The sequence below is a fragment of the Chinchilla lanigera genome, unplaced genomic scaffold (genome assembly GCF_000276665.1).
Source record: "Chinchilla lanigera isolate Chin_1 unplaced genomic scaffold, ChiLan1.0 scaffold00024, whole genome shotgun sequence".
Classification (NCBI taxonomy): domain Eukaryota; kingdom Metazoa; phylum Chordata; class Mammalia; order Rodentia; family Chinchillidae; genus Chinchilla; species Chinchilla lanigera.
The window spans coordinates 20,902,492-20,920,395 of NW_004955425.1; the positions used below are offsets into that span (position 1 = coordinate 20,902,492).

Sequence of the window (17,904 nt, forward strand, 5' to 3'; positions counted from 1 at the left end):
ATTAAAATTTTTATTTTTCCCATGTCATACTGTATAAACCTGACTGAAGAGCATGCATGTACTAATTTGGCACTGCTCACCCCTTCTTTGTATGCATTTTATATGAATTATAATCTCCCTAATTAGTTCCAGCTGCAGCAGAACTGCTTTTGTTCAGATCTTTCCTGGAGCTGGAATTTGAATTATTTAATTTCAAAGGGTGTTCTCCAGTGAATCATATGCTACACCCAAAAGATAGAGCAGTAAATATAACAATTGGATATTACTTAATTGAAAGCTGTGAGTATGCAGATATGAAAATAAGGCTGGGGATACAGCTCAGCAGCACAGTATGTGCTTGGCAAGTGCAAGGTCATGAGTTTGATTCCCTGTACCACAAAAAACCCAAACAAACAAATATGAAAAAAGATCTCCGTATCTCTATGAAAATATGTAGCTCATTACTAATTAACTGTCCTTGCTAGCTTGTGTTGTAAGTGTGTCAGGTTCTGTATGTAGTTCAGTGAATGCTTGTATAACTTTTGATGTTAAGGCTGTTTATTCACTACTTGTGTCTGTTTTTCAGCCGTAGTTGTGACATGATGGAACTAAGGCGCCGTTATCAGAATTTATACATACCTAGTGACTTTTTTGATGCTCAGTTTACATGGGTGGATGCTTTCCCTTTGTCAAGACCATTTCAGCTGGGAAATTACTGCAATTTCTATGTAATGCACAGAGAAGTAGAGTCCTTAGAAAAAAACATGGCTGTTCTTGATCCTCCAGATGCTGACCACTTATATAGTGCAAAGGTTTGTATTCCACTGTGATACACAGCTTGCATTTCTTAGAGTTGTGCAAATAGGATAAGTAGATTTACTCCTTAGAAAGTGATGTCTTTTTTTGTTCTTGTCTCTTTCTGTTTTGGCTCTTTAATTTAACCTTTCTATCTTACCTCATAAGCTATCAAATAATGGCTATTTTAATGTTTTAAATTTATAAAAAGTTGAAATTGATATTATTCAATGTTATATGACTTCCTGTAGCCTCAGATAAAACTTTATATTGGGAGAGGGAGGCACTAAATGTTAGTCTTCAGTGTAACATTCATTGTATGGCTTACAGTCATTAGTTTTCAAACATTCAAAAATCATTCCTTGTAAGTTAAAGGTTTATAGGGTATCTAATAACATTTTTCTTTCTATAGCACTGTACATTCCATTTTTATTAAAAAATATCTAATATGTAAGGTTAATTAGTAGTGCTTCTCATTTTCTTTACATTACTTTAGACTTTTGACAGGGTTGAATTATTTGACTATAATAGGTAATGCTGATGGCTAGCCCTAGCATGGAAGATTTGTATCATAAATCATGTGCTCTTGCTGAGGACCCACAAGAACTCCGGGATGGATTTCAGCATCCTGCTAGACTTGTTAAGGTAAAATGTTTATTTTAACTTCAGGTGTATATTCTTTTAGTTCTTACTGTGTGTACATAAAATTTTAAAATAACATTTTTAATATTGTCGGTTTAGTAATTTTACTGTTATTTATGTACTCACAATTTCAATAATGCAGATGTTTTTCTCATTGCAGATTATCGCTATATCTTGTATATAACTAAATCAACTATCACTTTGATGTGTTAAATTTGTAGCATGGTAAAAATGTTAGTGATGATGGGATTTAGAGTGTCTGGATGCTGTTAAAGTTTGAATTATAGTTTATTTCTTTAAAAGAACTATTTGAAGAACTATTTTAGAGGGATGAGTTATGATGTGTAAATCCTATTCCATTGCTGAAATGCAGTGTGGAACACGATGAACTGAACTCTTCCTTGACTGACAGATTCAAGAGGTAGTAAAAATGGTACTGGAAAGGTTTGTACCTTTCCTTTTCAAGCGTTTCTTTGTAATTTAATTAGTTACATGATATATGGAAATGATTCTTTGTTTTGAATTAGTTTTTAGTGGGCATGAAAGGCAAGGATGAAGCCATGGCCATTGGAGGCCACTGGTCTCCTTCGTTGGATGGACCAGACCCAGAAAAGGACCCCTCTGTGTTGATTAAGACTGCTATTCGTTGTTGTAAGGCTCTGACAGGCATTGATCTAAGTGTATGCACACAATGGTAAGCACCAATTCATTCCTTGTTTAGAAATGTTTTTCTAATAGGTCATATAGCTATTCTTCTCAATCAGTCTTTTCCCCGTACTTTAACAACCCTGGTTGTGCAGGTAATCTCAAAGGAAAATCCCTATTTGTAGCAAAAGTTTATTTGGTGCCCATATTGTTTTGGGGAAGAAAAGGATAAAGAACTAATCAAAATAAATTGAAAACTTAATTGTTTTGTTCTGCTGTACTTTGGAACTTGGCTGTATGTTGAAAATATTTTTCATTTCATGTATAGCTGGAGAAGATCGTCAAGAGAGAACTTCATTTCATTATAAATCTTTCGTTATAAAATGATGTAGTTGCTGATTATTTTCATTCAGCCATATTTTCTCTTGAGGCTTATTTGTCCTATGCATTTTAGTATACAATATTTCTTGTGACTTAATGGAGAATGTTCTTTTTTAGCACATGAAATCTGAACAGCTATCCAGCTTTTCCAGGTATTCTCTAAAACATGGGTAGCTCTGTAATCAAACTTGAAGATGCCTTGTGGGAACATATTCCTTTAACCAATAAAATATTCTACAAATGTACCAAAAGAGGAACTATGGCTTCTATAATTTTTTTTTCTTTAAACCAACCTCAAGTTCTTGCAGCAAAATTTCTTTACTTGATGTGCTACAAGTGAACTAGGGTCTTTTAAATGTATTTTAGAATTTTTTTTCCAACATGCTTCTTCCCTTGCAACAGGTACCGTTTTGCAGAGATTCGCTACCATCGCCCTGAGGAGACCCACAAGGGGCGTACAGTTCCAGCTCATGTGGAGACAGTGGTTTTATTTTTCCCGGATGTTTGGCATTGCCTTCCCACCCGCTCAGAGTGGGAAACCCTCTCCCGAGGATACAAGCAGCAGCTGGTGGAGAAGCTTCAGGGTGAACGCAAGGAGGCTGATGGAGAACAGGCACTGAACGCTAATCCCTTTTCTATTCCCGCTTCTCACAGGCACAGGAACACAGGCACAATGCACACCACACACTACACAGCACACACACGGAGGAGCATAGCTGCTCACAGCGACTGGTAACCAGCTTTCAGCAGAGTAGTTGTATGTTCTTCTCTCTTAAAAAGCCTGTCTATTATGCTGACTTTAAGAGTGCTGAGACCTCAAAGGAAAATAAGGTGTGCTTAAATTGCACAGAACTTTGTTTTTACCATAGGTCTAGTTGCTGGAATCTGGGACCAGTTGTTGAACAAGATTCAGTATTAAGCCATTGAAACATTTTGCCATTTTCTCAAATTTAAAAAATTTTCTCTTTCACGGTCATCAGTTCTAGTCATGGATATTTGAAATTGGACAACCACAAGTCTGAGAGATTGGAAATTTCAGGCTATGTGGCAACGTATTTGGTACATTTCAAAGGTCTGACTAAATCAGTCTTGGGGTGGCTTGAAAATTGGGGCAAGATCACACACTGTGTGGTTAGTGGAGACCGGCAGTGTTTGTGCATCCCTGATATCCTCTGTGTTGTAATTTATGACCCTTTTGTGTTTCACAGATCTGGCTTTGATTGGCTGATGAGTGTCTTTGTGATCAGTTAAAAGTGGTAGAATGTATGTCCGTGGACTTGCCTAAATAATAACTTTAGGAGAAGACAATCTGAAACATTTGTGACCTTGCACAGATCAGCAACAGACTTTTAAAAATAAATTACTTTTATTTAAAGGTTTCAGAATAGTAATTATGCTCTTAACTTTATATATTAGGATGAAGAAGAGAAGGATGATGGTGAAGCAAAAGAGATTTCCACGCCTACCCATTGGTCTAAGCTGGATCCAAAGACAATGAAGGTAAATTTGAACATTATGGTTTGAATTTGAAGTCTCTGAATAGGTATGAATAGCATCAGTGGGAGTGAGAGCCATAGTTTTTAAAATAAAAATCAGTAAAGATGGGCTGGGAATGGAGCTCAGTGGTAGAGTTCTTGTCCAGCATGTACAAGGCCCTGAGTTCAGTTCCTGGAAGAATATAAAAAAAAAAACTCAAAATGGATTCACTGATTTTATGTTGGGTTGTTTCTTGTTTTGCTTTTTGTTTTGTGTTACTTTGAATTGAATTAGGGCCTTTGTACCAAACTACATTCATAGGGCTTTTTAATTTTTGAGAGAGGGTCTTGCTGAATTGCCCAGGCTGAGCTGAAAAAGTCATCCTACCCCACCCTCCTAGTGTTGGGATTATAGATGTGTGCTATTACACTCAGCCGTATATTACAATTTTATAAATATATACACATATATACATTTATACACATGTTTAAATTGGAAGGTGACTTTATAAATCATTGCAACCAGTAGCTATCAGATGCCTGCAATATGAAAGTGACTGTAGTGACAGTAACATCGTCTTCTGGTTTGTGAACTGTACAAGAAGTCAGTGCTAAAATAATTTAAATTCAGGGGTAAAAGAAACATAAGAAAAAAGTAATACAAAAAAGAAAAAAAGTAACTGTGCCTGATGGCGCACATCTGTAATCCCAGTTATCAGGAGACCAAAGCAGAGGATCACCCTGAGCTGGGGCCAGCCTCTGCTACACAGTGAGTTTAAGGCTAAGCTGAGCTACCTAGTAAGACCCTGTGTCTCGGTTACTTTTCTCTCCTTGCTGGGACAAAATACCTGACGCCCAAAATGAAGGAAGGAAAGGTTTATTTCGCTTACAGTTTGTGGAGGTTTCAGTCCATACTTGGCAGATTACAAGGCAGACTGGCACATGGCAGAGGGCTGCAGCTTATGGCGACAGAACATAGCAAAAGCAACAAGCACACACCCGCGAGGAATGGGGGAGGAATGGCCTCAAGCACCCTTTTCCTCTCCCTTACATATGCAAACTATCCACCCCAGGGCGGGTGCAGCTCTCACACCCACAATCAATCAACTCTAAAAGCCTGCCCCATGGCCGCATGAGGCTTTGTGGGGACACACAGACAAACCATAACATTCTGTTTCAAAACACAACAGCAACAACAACAAAGAAGAAGAAAGGAAAGGAAAGGAAAGGAAGGAAGGAAGGAAGGAAGGAGGAAAGGAAGGAATCCAGTTTTTAGAATAACGTTTAGAAGTAAAATGTATATATATCTGTACCTCTAAAGTAGGACAGAAATTTAAGAATCTCTTGAAAGTCTGGTTAACCCATAGTATTTCTTTCCAGTGCCCCTGTGCCAGTTATCTTTTTGCAGTTTTGTATCTCTAGGACTGTAATGTGATGATCATTACAGTCTGCTATTCGTTGTTATAAGGCTGACCCTGTTCATTACAGATAAACAGGAATAAACAGGGTAGATAAACAGGGTCAGAAGACAGGGCAAAGCCGGGTGTGACGGTACACACCTGTAATTCCAGTGCTTGGGAGGTTGAGGCAGGCGGATCATGAGTTTGAAGCCAGCCCAGGCAGGCTGCAGTGGTGATACCCTACCTCCAACACAAAACAAAAACATGATCATCATTTGCTTTTGCTTTTTTTGTTTCTGTTGTTTGATTTTTTTTTTTTGTTTTGTTTGTTTGGTTTTTAAGATAGGGTCTCTCTGTGTAGTCCTGGCCAGCCTTGAACTCACTATGTAACCCACACCAGGCTTGAATTATGCAAATCTTCTTACCTGTGCCTCCCAAGTACTGGAATTACAGGCTTGTACCACCATGCCTAGCTGCATTTTATCAAACACTTAAAAGTTGACCTTTTGGTTAACTTTTGTTCTCAGCAGGAAACAAATTTTTTTACTTTGTTACAACCTTTTTTTTTTTTTCTGTCTGGGTGAGACAGCCTCACTGTGTTGCCCTGGCTGGTCTTAAACGCATGGGCTCAGGTGATTCTAAGAACTCACATCCCAAGTTGCTGAGAATATAGTCCATTCCACCCTACTTGGCTAGTTGAACTTTGGATTCTTTTTGTTTTATTTTTTGAGACAGAATCTTGCTATGTAATTCAGGCTGGCCTTTAACTCATTATGTTGCTCATGCTGGCCTTGAACTCACTGTAGTCCTCTTGCTCCACCTCTCCGGTGCTGGTATTATAGATGTATGCCATTCACCCAGCTGAACCGTTGAGTCTTTTGTTTTGTTTTGTTTTTTCCCGGTACCAGGAATCGAATTCACGACCTCGTGCTTGCCAGGCAGGCGCTGTGCCGCTGAGCTAAATCCCCAGCCCATGAACCTTTCAGTCTTAAAACTATATTCCTGCTGGGTGTGGTGGCATGTACTTGTAATCCCAGCATTTGGGAGCCTGAGGCAGGAGGATCACCACAAGTTCAAGGGCTACACAGGCTACATATTGAGACCCCGACTGCTTTGTAATAACTAGAGTGTGTATGTAAGAAGAGTGTTTTTTCTTGGATTACTTCCAAATTTTCAACATCAGGATTCATTTAGAATACTTCTGATTCAGAAAATATAAGCAGTTAAACTAAGGTTTTACCATTACATTTCTTTTTTGTTGTTTGGATTTTGTTTGTGTTTTTTTTTTGAGACCGAGTCTCGCTGTGCAGTTCAGGCTGGCCTTGAGCTCACTTTGTAGCCCAGGCTGATCTTGACCTCCTGCCTCAGCCTTCTGAGTGCTAGAATTACAGGTGTGTGCTATCACACCTGGCTTTTTTTTTTTTTTTTGGAGACAGGGTCTTGGTATGTAAGTCAGGCTGGCCTTTAACTCACTATGTAGCCTAGGCAGGGCTAAACTTGAAATGGTCCTCCTGGGATAGCCTGCACTACCATACCTGGCTGCCATTTGAAACTTTCTTCTGGGTATATGTCATATGCAGGAAAAATGTGACTCAAGCTTTTTATTGAACATGATCACTTGAAATTTTGATAGTTTCTTTTTTTTTCATACCGGACTGAGACTAGGTCTTACTAAGTTGGGTAGGTGGAACTTGCACTTGAGATCCTTCTGCCTCACTTTTGCTCATTGCTGGGGTTACAGACACCCAATTCCATTTTCTTTTTTTACTGGATAAGCTTTGTGATTGGTTGATTGACTCTGTCAGTCTCGTATCAAGTTGTATACAAACTTGGCATCTTCTTCTTTTCAGTTAACATTAGTTTAAATTCTATATTATTCCATCTAATTTAAGTGCTGACTTTTCTTAGATACTAGTCTTCGTTGAGCATTCAGATTCTGTACTTTTTTGGAGGGAAGGTCTGTCATAGATAAATCTATTTTTTCCCACCCCTCTGTTTACAGTATTTCTTTTAAGTGGATTCTCAGAAATTACAGTTTGTGGGTCAGTGGCCTGGGATGTAGGGGTGCAGATCAGTGGTAGAGTTGTTTGCCTAGCACAGTCTGTGCCATGCGTTCTACCCCACCAGCAGCATTCAAAAAAAATTACTGAGTCAAAAGAGTGTTGTAAAAAATATGAAGGACCGGATAGCTGTGGCGCACACCTATCCCAACACTGTAGGCTGAGGCAGGAAGATCAGCTGAGAGTTTGAGGCCAGCCTGAACTCTACATAGCTAGCTGTCTCAAAAACCCAAATCAAAACAAAACAAATTTTAAGCATCTCAAAGCTGGTTTCAAGTTATTTCCCAAAAATATTCCATCATTTTCCATTTTCATAAGCATTGAATGAACTGTACAAGTGTTCTTTTTATCAAATTTTTTAAAAGTCAGATAAAAGATCATTATAGTTTGTTTATATGCCATTTTCTTTTCTGTGTTTTTATGCTTCATATATTTAGGTAAACGATCTCCGAAAAGAATTAGAAAGTCGAGCTCTTAGTTCCAAAGGATTAAAATCCCAGTTAATAGCTCGATTGACAAAACAGCTTAAAGTAGAAGAACAAAAAGAAGAACAGAAGGAATTAGAGAGATCTGAGAAAGAAGAGGAAGAGGAGGATGATAGGAAGTCTGAAGATGATAAAGAGGTGTGTGTTCAGCATTGAGATGCTCTCTAAGGTATTAATATTGGTGTGCAGGGGTTCTTAGAATTTGACTTGTATGTGTGTAATTTTATGGAAGTATAATTTACATATTGTACAATTCAAACTTTAATGGATAATTCTGCAAATTTGTTAAGCGTTTAGACGTGTAGCCACATGCACAACTGAGGTACAGAACAGTTCTGTGTCAAACACTGAGTTCTAGTGAAGTGCTTATCCCTAAATTTTGTGTTTTACATTTTGTTATGAGTGTGTGGTACTGGGAGGTTGCTAAATTGCCCAGCCTGGGTTGGAACTTGAGATCCTCCTATTTCAGCCTTTCAGAGTGCTGGAAGTGCAGGTATCACCATTTCCTGAGAATCTTTTCATTCATGTAGTCTCAGTGTCGTTAATTTTCTTCCTGAGTAGCAGTTAAGTCTTCCTTGATTTCCTTCCTTCTTTCCTCCCTCCCTCCTTTCTCTTTCTCTCTTTCTTTTTTCTTCTCCTTCCCCTCCTCTCCCTCCCTTTCTTTGTTTGTTTCTTTTTCACCAGTAATGTGGAGTGAACCCATGGCACTCTACTACCTTGGTCCTTTTAAATTTTTATTTTGAGGCAAAGTCTGCCTAAGTTGCCTAGGCTGGCCTCAAACTTGTGATCTTTTTGCCTCGGGCTCCCCAGTAGCTGCAGTTACAAACCTTTCCCACCTTGCCCAAGTGAAAGGCAGCTTTTTATGCTTAAAAATTGAAAAGACAATTATAAGCTGGTCCTACTATATGGATGATCACTTGAGTCTCAGGAATTTGAGTCCAACCTGGGCAACATAGTGAGATATCTATCCTTTAAAAAAGAAAGAAAAAGAAAAGAAGAAAAACTCAACTCCGCAAAAATTGTTTTAAGAATTGGGAGTTATAAAATCTACCACACTTAATAAAAAGTTGTGAGAACTTTGCTTTCTTTTTTATATGGTATAAACTTTCGCTATAGTGTACATACATACCATATATGGACGTTCAGCTGTGATGTAAAACTTCATAGGAAGAAGAGAGGAAACGACAAGAGGAAATGGAACGCCAGCGTCGGGAAAGAAGATACATTTTGCCTGATGAACCAGCCATTGTTGTACATCCAAATTGGGCTGCAAAAAGTGGCAAGTTTGATTGTAGCATCATGTCTTTGAGTGTCCTTTTGGATTACAGATTAGAGGATAATAAAGAACATTCATTTGAGGTAATGTTTTAAGTTTGAATTAGGATGTAGATAAAGTCTGCACATTACTAGTGAATATATCTTTTAAATCTTTTTGCTCTTTCATTGCTCTCATTTTGTTTTACTTAAAATTAATTATTGACGGCACCACAGGCAGTTTGTCCTCCAAAAGTATTTGTAGGCTGGCTTTTTCAGTTTCATTCTAATGGTATAATCATATTCTCTGTCCTTTGTATCTCCTATAAGTTAATACTTGGAGGGCCAGGGATATAGCTGAGCAGCACAAGCACCTGCTTGGCAAGTGCAAGGTCCTAGGTTTGATTCCTGATACCAAAAAAAAAAAAAAGTTAAAAAAACAAATTAATACTTGGATCTAAATCCTTAAGTTCAGGTTCCGTTCTGGTTTTCCTAAGGTTTCATGAAAGGTGGTGGATATCAGGAGATACATAACATCTAGTATTTCTTTAGGGGATGAGGTAATGCCATACTATTTTCTCTAGAATTAGAATACCATTTAATGGAATTGAACATTTTACTTACGATTAGTTGAGTTGTAAGAGAAAATAATTGATGTTAATCTTTTCACCAAGCATCTATTTCTTTTTAAAGCAGTTTTACAACATATAAAAGTTATACTTGGGTTATGTAGACAATTAAGTCTTCATTCCTGATTGAGTAATTGCTTCATTCTTTATTTGATTGATTGATTGATTGATTGATTGATTGTCTTTTTGAGACAGGGTCTCACTGTGCAGTTCAGCCTGGTCTTGAACTCACTCTGTGACCCAGGCTGGCCTCGAAATCACAACAGTTCTCCTGCCTCAGTCTCCCAAGTGGGATTACAGGCATGTGCCACCACACCTGGTACTTCATTCTTTAAATAAAATGTCCAAGCCAGGTGTAGTGGTGCATGCCTGTAATCCTAGCTCCCGGAGGCTGAGGTAAGAGGAATTCTGCGAATTTAAGGCCAGTCTGGGCTACAAAGTGAGCTCAGGGCCGGCCTAAACTGCATAATGAGACCCTGTCTCAAAAAGAAAAAATAAAGTCCAAAAATATTAAGTAATTTTGTAGAACTTTATATAGAATCGTACTATATCTAAAGTTATGATTGTGTTGTTATTGAATATTTTCAATATATCTCACTTCATTTTTGTAGTACTTGGGCTCAAACCCAAGGATACTGCCACTGAACTACACCCTTAGCCCTTTTTATTTTTTATATTTTTGAGACAGGGTCTTAACTAGGTTGACCAACCTGCTCTCAAACTCCCAGTCCTGCTTCCACTTCCCAAACGGCTCGAGTTTCAGGTGTGTGTCCCTGCGCCTCTTCCCTCGCATTTCTAAATTTTGTAAGATATTAGTCCTGTTTCTTGATCTTAGCCCACTGTTTCCCAAGTAGTGAGAAGAAAATTAGTATCAGGCTGATAACAGGCTGAGTCACATAGCAAATTTGAGGCCAGCTTGGGCTACTTAGCCAAGACATCGTCCAAAAATAAACCTGAAAAAGGACTAGGGGGTGTAATTTTTTTTTTTTTTTTTTGGTACTGGGAATTGAATTCAGGGCCTTGCACCTGCCAGGCAGGCGCTGTGCCACTGAGCTACATCCCCAACCCCTAGGGCTATGACATTGTGGTAAAGTTCTTGCCCATGATGCAGAAATCCTTGTATTCAGTCACCGGTGTGGCAAACAAGTTCATGTTTATCGGTCATTTTTGTTTTTGTCATTTTGGAGATGGTGTCTCGCTATGCAGTTCAGGCTGGCCTTGAGCTCACTTTGTAGCCCAGGCTGGCCTCAAACTCGCAACAATTCTGCCTCAGCCCCCCAAGTGCTGGGCTTACAGGTGTGCGCCACCACGCCCGGATATCAGTCTTGAAATAAAACATACTACAAATTTTTAACTATGTCTGATTTTTTTATATACTAATATTTTCTTGTAGGAAAAAATGGTTTTGTACATGGGATGAAGCAACATAAATTCAAAACTTACAGATCAGGGTTAGCTCTATCACTCATCTCTTTAAAAAGTTTATGAATCTCCAGTCAAAACCATCAGGGTGTATTGTGTCTATCTCTCCTGAAGCAAATGTCCTTAAACATAAGATACTTTTTGATTTTTTGGTCTTTTTGAGAGAGGGTTTTACTGTGTAGTTCAGGTTGGCCTTGAACTTACTTTATAGTCCAGGCTGGCCTCGAATTCACATTGATCCTCTTGCCTCAGCCTCCTGAGTCCTGGGATTACAGGCATGCACCACCATACCCAGCCAATGTTAGATACTTTGTCATGTTGCTTTTTTTGGTAACAGTTGATATAGTTAATTCCTAATAGTGCTTATCTAATTAATATCACTTATCTAACTCACATCGCTGTGACTAAAAACCATGAAATACTTGAAGCTGCTCTTTGTTGGTAAAATGATTATTTTTTTCTCTCTACCTAATGTCGCTTTGGTTAGTTCGTTTGTTTGGTTTTGTGTTTTGTTTTCATGTGCTTGGAATTGAACCTAGAGCCTTCATTTGAGCTGTATCCCAAGCCTTTTTTTATTTTGAGGCAGGTTCTACCTAAGTCACTAAGTTACCCACTTGGGGCTCAGACTTGTGATCCTCCTGCCTCACTCTCCCAGAATGTTGAGATTAAGGCCTGCACCATCATTTTTAGGTGGTTTTATTTTGATTTAGCATTTGAATAGAGAAGTCATTTTTTTTGGTGCTGGAAGTCAAACTGGGGACCTCAAGCTTGCCAGGCAAGTGCTTGTACCGCCGAGCTATGTATGTCCCCGGCCCCTTCTTTTCTTCTTTAAGTGGGGGAGCTACCGGGAATCAAATTAAGGACTTTGTGCTTACCAGGCAGGCACTTGTACCGCTGGGCTATATCCCTGGCCCTCAGAAGTCATTTTATACATGAATTCAAAGCCAATCATTCTTTATTTTATAAAAAATCATTTTCATAAGAAGAAAATAACTATTTAATACACGATGTATCATCTTCAATTTTACTATATATGCTACTGAGTGAACACTTGTGTATCATCTTTTGTGTGTGTGTGTGTGTGTGTGTGTGTGTGTGTGTGTGTGGTTTTGGGGATGGAATCCAGGGCCATGCTCATGCAAGGGAAGAACTCTACTGCTGAGCTACATCTCCAACATAGCTTCAAAGTAGACTATAAGACATAAAACATCATTCTGTAATTAAGGCAATAAATCAAAAATTAATTTTGCCTCATTTACTGTTGATAATAGATGTATCTCACATTTACAGTACATATAAGTAAAAACTTCTATTGCTTTCAGTCTCTAGGTAATGGAAAAGAGGCAACTAGAGGAAAGATGTCTACAGAAATGGGAATTTAGTTTATATAAATGGTTAAGGGACTGGAATATTATAGTATTTTAATTATCATTTTACTAACAATAAATTTCTTTTTATTTGAAAATATAGTGTTGGGCATGAACTGAAGAAAATAATTACAAAATTAATTGGTACAATTACAGTAAGTTGCACTACCCATTACAATCAGGAAGCTAGCCTGATCAGTGTTGTGCCATGTAGTACTAAATAAACATTTAAGAGCAGTGGGCAGCCATTTCAAATTAGGGTTGCTTTTACCTAAAAATATGCTGAGGGCTGAATATGATGGCAATATGCCTGAGTTGGGGAGGTGGAAGGATGGTAGAGGCCAGTGTGAGCCACATAGGGAAACTTGTCTTCAAAACACAAAACAAGGACCAGTGATACAGCTCAGCAGCACAGTAGCTGCCTGGCCCTGAGTTCCATTCCTGGTACCCAAAACACATGCACACAGACACACGCACACGCGCGCACACACACATCTTTTGAAAGCATGCAGAATATTTACATAGAAAATTTAGTGTGTCATTTTACATTCACAGATTCGCTGTAGCATGTTACTGTAGGTCATTGCATAATAATAATATATACTCTATACTTAGGGCTTTGAATTGTTTTCCCTTCCTGAAATGTCACTCTCCTATATATTTGTATAGCTCTTTTCTTTGCTGTCTTCTGGTCACTTTTCACATCCTAGCTGATCCAGCAGATTTGTTTGACCAAACTGTATCTTCAAAACATTCTTTTGAGGGGCTGGGGATTTAGCTCAGCGGCACATTGCCTGCCTGGAAAGCTTGAGGTCATGAGTTCGATTCCTGGTACCGGAAAAAAAAACAAAAAAACATTCTTTTGGGATTTTGAATATTTCAGCATTATTGGCATCAATTATTATAGCTATTATAAAAATACATTAAAATTGTTAGATTTGGTGAATTTTTGTCTGATAAGTTAATAATGCTGGATTTATTCAATATTTCTGGGTTAATGTTGGTATCTTTTTATAGGTTTCATTGTTTGCAGAACTTTTCAATGAAATGCTCCAAAGAGATTTTGGTGTGAGAATATACAAATCATTACTGTCTCTTCCTGAGAAAGAGGACAAAAAAGAAAAGGATAAGAAAACCAAAAAAGATGAGAGAAAAGATAAGAAAGAAGAAAGAGATGATGAAACTGATGAACCTAAACCCAAAAGGAGAAAATCAGGAGATGATAAGGATAAAAAAGAAGATAAAGATGAAAGGAAGGTCTGTAGTGATTATATGATGAGTGTAATTCTTTTTTTTGTTGTTTGTTTAGGGTCTCGCTATGCAGTTCAGGCTGGCCTTGAGCTCACTTTGTAACCCAGGCTGGTCTAGAACTCGCAGTGATCCTCCTGCCTCAGTCTTCCGCGTGCTGGGATTACAGGCATATGCCACCACATCTGGCCTAGTATTTAAATTTTTTGAAATCTCAAGAACATCTATGGTCTCCCTCACTACATTAAGGTTGGCTGTCGCTGCTCCCCCCGACCCCTTCACAGTGCTGCCTCTCCATGGCAAGGCTGAGAGAGGTGGAAGCTGCCCTGACCCGGAACTGGAGCGAACTTCCTCTCCCAAGTGTTTTATGAGAAATTTACAGTTCAAAATTTTTTCATCTAAATAAATTGAGTAGACTTACATATTTTCCAGTTTTGTTTGGTGAGATGGCTTGCTTCATTTTAAGGTATTTTAAATTGCAGAAAGAAGATAAAAGAAAAGATGATTCTAAAGATGATGATGAAACTGAAGAAGATAATAATCAGGATGAGTATGACCCAATGGAAGCAGAAGAAGCTGAGGATGAGGAGGATGGTAGGACTCAAATTTATGTTGTACACTATACATGATAGAAGAATCTTAAATATTCTTAAGTAAAAATGTATTTAGTAGTCATTATTTTTTATGTGAGGTTTTCACTTATTTTTTATTATCCTATTTTCCTTATGCAATTAATGTCAACTTGAAAATAATTTCCCTCAATGTTGTGTTTCATCTGTGTCAGAAAAGGTGTGATAATAAGTTGGGCGTGGTGGCATCGCCGGTAATCCCAGCAGTCGGGAGGCTCAGGCAGGAGGATTGCTGCCAGTTCAAGGCTAGCTTGGTCTGCTTACTGGTATCTCAAAAAATGAAAAGAAAAAAAAAAGCTGTAATAGTTTCTAGTGCTGTATAGAATATGTGTGTGTATGTATGTATTAGTGCTGGGGATCAGACCCAGGGCTTCCTGGATCCTAAGCACACACTGTACCACTGAGCTGTACCCTCAGACTCAGACAATTTGTAGCTTTCTATGCGTGTGGTGGTGCTGGCCATTAATCTGTTCTCTGTCTGCATGTATATTCTGGACATTCCATATAAACAGAATCAAACAATTTGTGGGCCTTATGTGACTGGCTTTGTTCAGTTAGCATGTTAGCAAATTCATGGATGTTTCAGTGTTTTACTTTAAATTTTTTTGGTATGTTTTGACTTCTCAAATTCAAAATGCCACCAAATGCAATATTTCAGAATATCCAAAGATACTAACTGCTGTGAAAGTTTTATGAAGTATATTAGGACAAAAATTGTGTATGAGCAGCCAGACATAGTGGTGCATGCCTGTAATCTCAGCACTTGGGAGGCAGAGGCAGGAAGTTTGCCAGAAGCAGTTTTCAAGGCCAGCCTGAACTATATAATAGCAAGAACCTCTCAATAAAACAAAGAAAAAACTTACTGTTTTTTTGTTCTGCAAAGGTTGGCTTCTTTAGCTGCTAATGTTTGTTGTTGATGTCCAGGAAGGGACTATAATAGAAAGTATTGAAAAAAAGCATTATAGTATCTCAAAAGCTGGTACTGTCTGGATGCACTTAAAGTGTGTTTGCTTTCCTGTTTTTGCTGTTGTGGTACTTAGGATTGGGTCCAGGGCCCTTACACTAAGCTATCGCTGTCTCTTTTTTTTGTTTGTTTTGAAACAGGATTTCCCTAAGTGCAATTTGCCCACACTGAGCCTGACTTTGTTATCCTCCTTCCTCAGCCTCTCTAGTAGCTGATGTTATTGGCATGTGCCACTACCTGTTATTCTTTGTAATTTCTTCTGGGTTTTGTTTGATTTTTATAATTCTTTCCTGTAACATTCAAAGTTGGTGGTTGTTTTTGTTGGTAGGTTTTTTTTTTCCCACTACTGGGGATTAAACTTTGTACCGAACTACATCTCCAAATTTTTGAGACAGTGTCTCACTAAGTTGCCATATTTCCCAGGCTGGACTTGGACTTGGACTCTCCTACCTCAGCCTCCCAGAATGCTACTGTTGTAGGCATGTCCCACTTAGAAACTACTTTTATTCATGTATTTCTTGCTGTTTTATCATTTGGAAGGGTTTTTGTTTTGTTTTTTTAAATAGAAGAGTAGTTTTAGTTTCTGCAAAAGTTGACAATACTTGTATTAAAGAAATTTGATTGCCAGACATAGTGGCATATGCCTGTAATACCACCACTTGGGAAATTGAGGCAGGAGGATTGCTGAGAGTTTGAAGCCAGTCTGGATTACAGAATTAGACCCTGTCTCAAAATAAATAATAGCAAGCACAAAGTCCTGAGTTTGATTTCTGGTACCAAAAATAAATAAATTAATAATAATAATAAACCACCTCCCAGAAAAGAATTTTCATTCTGTAACACTTATTTTACAGATCGGGATGAGGAAGAAATAAACAAACGCGATGACAAAAGAGATATCAACAGATATTGCAAAGAGAAGTCCTCTAAAGATAAGGTATTTACTGAATACTGTAGTCTCTATAAAAATGTGATGATTTCCGTATTTTATGTAATCTAAATTTATTTTAAACTTAATGTGATCATGAAGTTTAGTAGTCCTTGTCAGTAAGCAAAATTCACTCAACTGTTCTTTATTTGTGCCAGTGTCAGGTAACTAACAAGTCTGTTTTTTTCTCCCATGTTCACATACAAAGTCAATTTGTTTTAGCTAAGATAAGACAAGTATCTTTTTTTAACTTATTGCTTTCATGTAGACAGTGGTTTTTTTTTTTCCAATGGCAAAAAAAAAATTGTATGTTTTCTGCATTTCCTGTAGGAAAAAGAAAAGACTCAGATGATCACAATTAACAGGGATCTCCTAATGGCCTTTGTTTATTTTGATCAAAGCCATTGTGGTTACCTTCTTGAAAAGGATTTGGAAGAAATACTCTATACTCTTGGACTGCATCTTTCTCGAGCTCAGGTAGCCTATTCTGTAATTCTAAAATGACAGCAGTGTTTAGGAACCTTTCCTTACTCTTTTTTTCCCTCGTGGGGTTGGGGAGTGAACCCAAGGGTTTGCATATGCTGTGCAGGTGCCCTACTGAGCTACATCCCCAGTTCTTCATCTTTAAATCCCTGTTGACTTTGTGATATATAGAAGCAAACAGTCCAGGATAATTGTTAAATAGTCATACAATACTAAGCATACATAAATGTGTAAGATGAAAACATTAGAAGTTCCTTCTCCATTTTGCTCTAGTTCTGCTCCTCAGAATTAAAATATAACCCATTAGATCTTTTTGTAAGCAATAGTCCCCCTCTTTTGGAGGGGCAGTACTGATGATCACATTCAGGGCCTTTCCACTAAGCTACATTCCCAGCGCTCTTTAAATTTTTAAATTTTGAGAGGGGTTCTTACTAAGAGGTCCAGACTGGACTCAAACTTGTAATCCTCCCACCTCAGCCTTCCAGAGTGCTGGCATTACAGGGATGTTGCAGCACACCTGGCTGATTGTTCCCTGTTTATAAAACATGAAATTGTTCTGTATGTTTTGACACTTCCTTTTTCATTCATATTATAACCTAGACGTTCTGCCATGACAATACAGATCCGCCTTACTCTTTTCATTGCTAATTAGTGTTCCATTGTGCAGGTGAATGAATGATCATTGAGCTTCTCATTATTTGTGTTTTCTGTTTTTTTTTGAATTATAAATTATTCTATAATAAACATCCTTTTACATTTATTGTCATGTGATTTTTTTTCCCTCCTGATAGGCTTAGATTCATAAAGAAGACACTTAACTGCTTTAATTGGGTAGTAAATTGGTACCTGAGAAAACAGTTTCTGTGGATATTTATTTGTGAAAATTAGAATACCATTGTTGTGGGAGAATAAAAAAAATCATTTTTATGTTATTAATGTGCTTACTTGCTTATATAATAGGTAAAGAAACTTCTTAATAAAGTAGTACTCCGTGAATCTTGCTTTTATCGGAAATTAACAGATACATCAAAAGATGAAGAAAATCATGAAGAGTCTGAATCATTGCAGGAAGATATGCTAGGTTAGAGTATATTTCATTCTCTTGACTTTTTTATAAA

The 17,904-nt window shown here is 37.8% G+C and overlaps 1 protein-coding gene across 3 annotated transcripts in view; it reads left to right on the forward strand.

Moving 5' to 3' along the window:
• Ccar1 (cell division cycle and apoptosis regulator 1) overlaps positions 1 to 17,904 on the forward strand; it is a 44,830-nt gene that overhangs the window by 24,314 nt on the left and 2,612 nt on the right. For all 3 annotated transcript variants that reach the window (XM_005386001.2, XM_005386003.2, XM_005386002.2), the window contains 12 exons: positions 566 to 791; positions 1,306 to 1,419; positions 1,944 to 2,110; positions 2,845 to 3,055; positions 3,859 to 3,942; positions 7,815 to 8,000; positions 9,030 to 9,221; positions 13,552 to 13,791; positions 14,265 to 14,376; positions 16,230 to 16,312; positions 16,634 to 16,780; positions 17,747 to 17,867. In XM_005386001.2, coding sequence (XP_005386058.1) covers positions 566 to 791; positions 1,306 to 1,419; positions 1,944 to 2,110; positions 2,845 to 3,055; positions 3,859 to 3,942; positions 7,815 to 8,000; positions 9,030 to 9,221; positions 13,552 to 13,791; positions 14,265 to 14,376; positions 16,230 to 16,312; positions 16,634 to 16,780; positions 17,747 to 17,867 — 1,883 coding nt within the window. The remainder of the gene's footprint in view (positions 1 to 565; positions 792 to 1,305; positions 1,420 to 1,943; positions 2,111 to 2,844; positions 3,056 to 3,858; positions 3,943 to 7,814; positions 8,001 to 9,029; positions 9,222 to 13,551; positions 13,792 to 14,264; positions 14,377 to 16,229; positions 16,313 to 16,633; positions 16,781 to 17,746; positions 17,868 to 17,904) is intronic.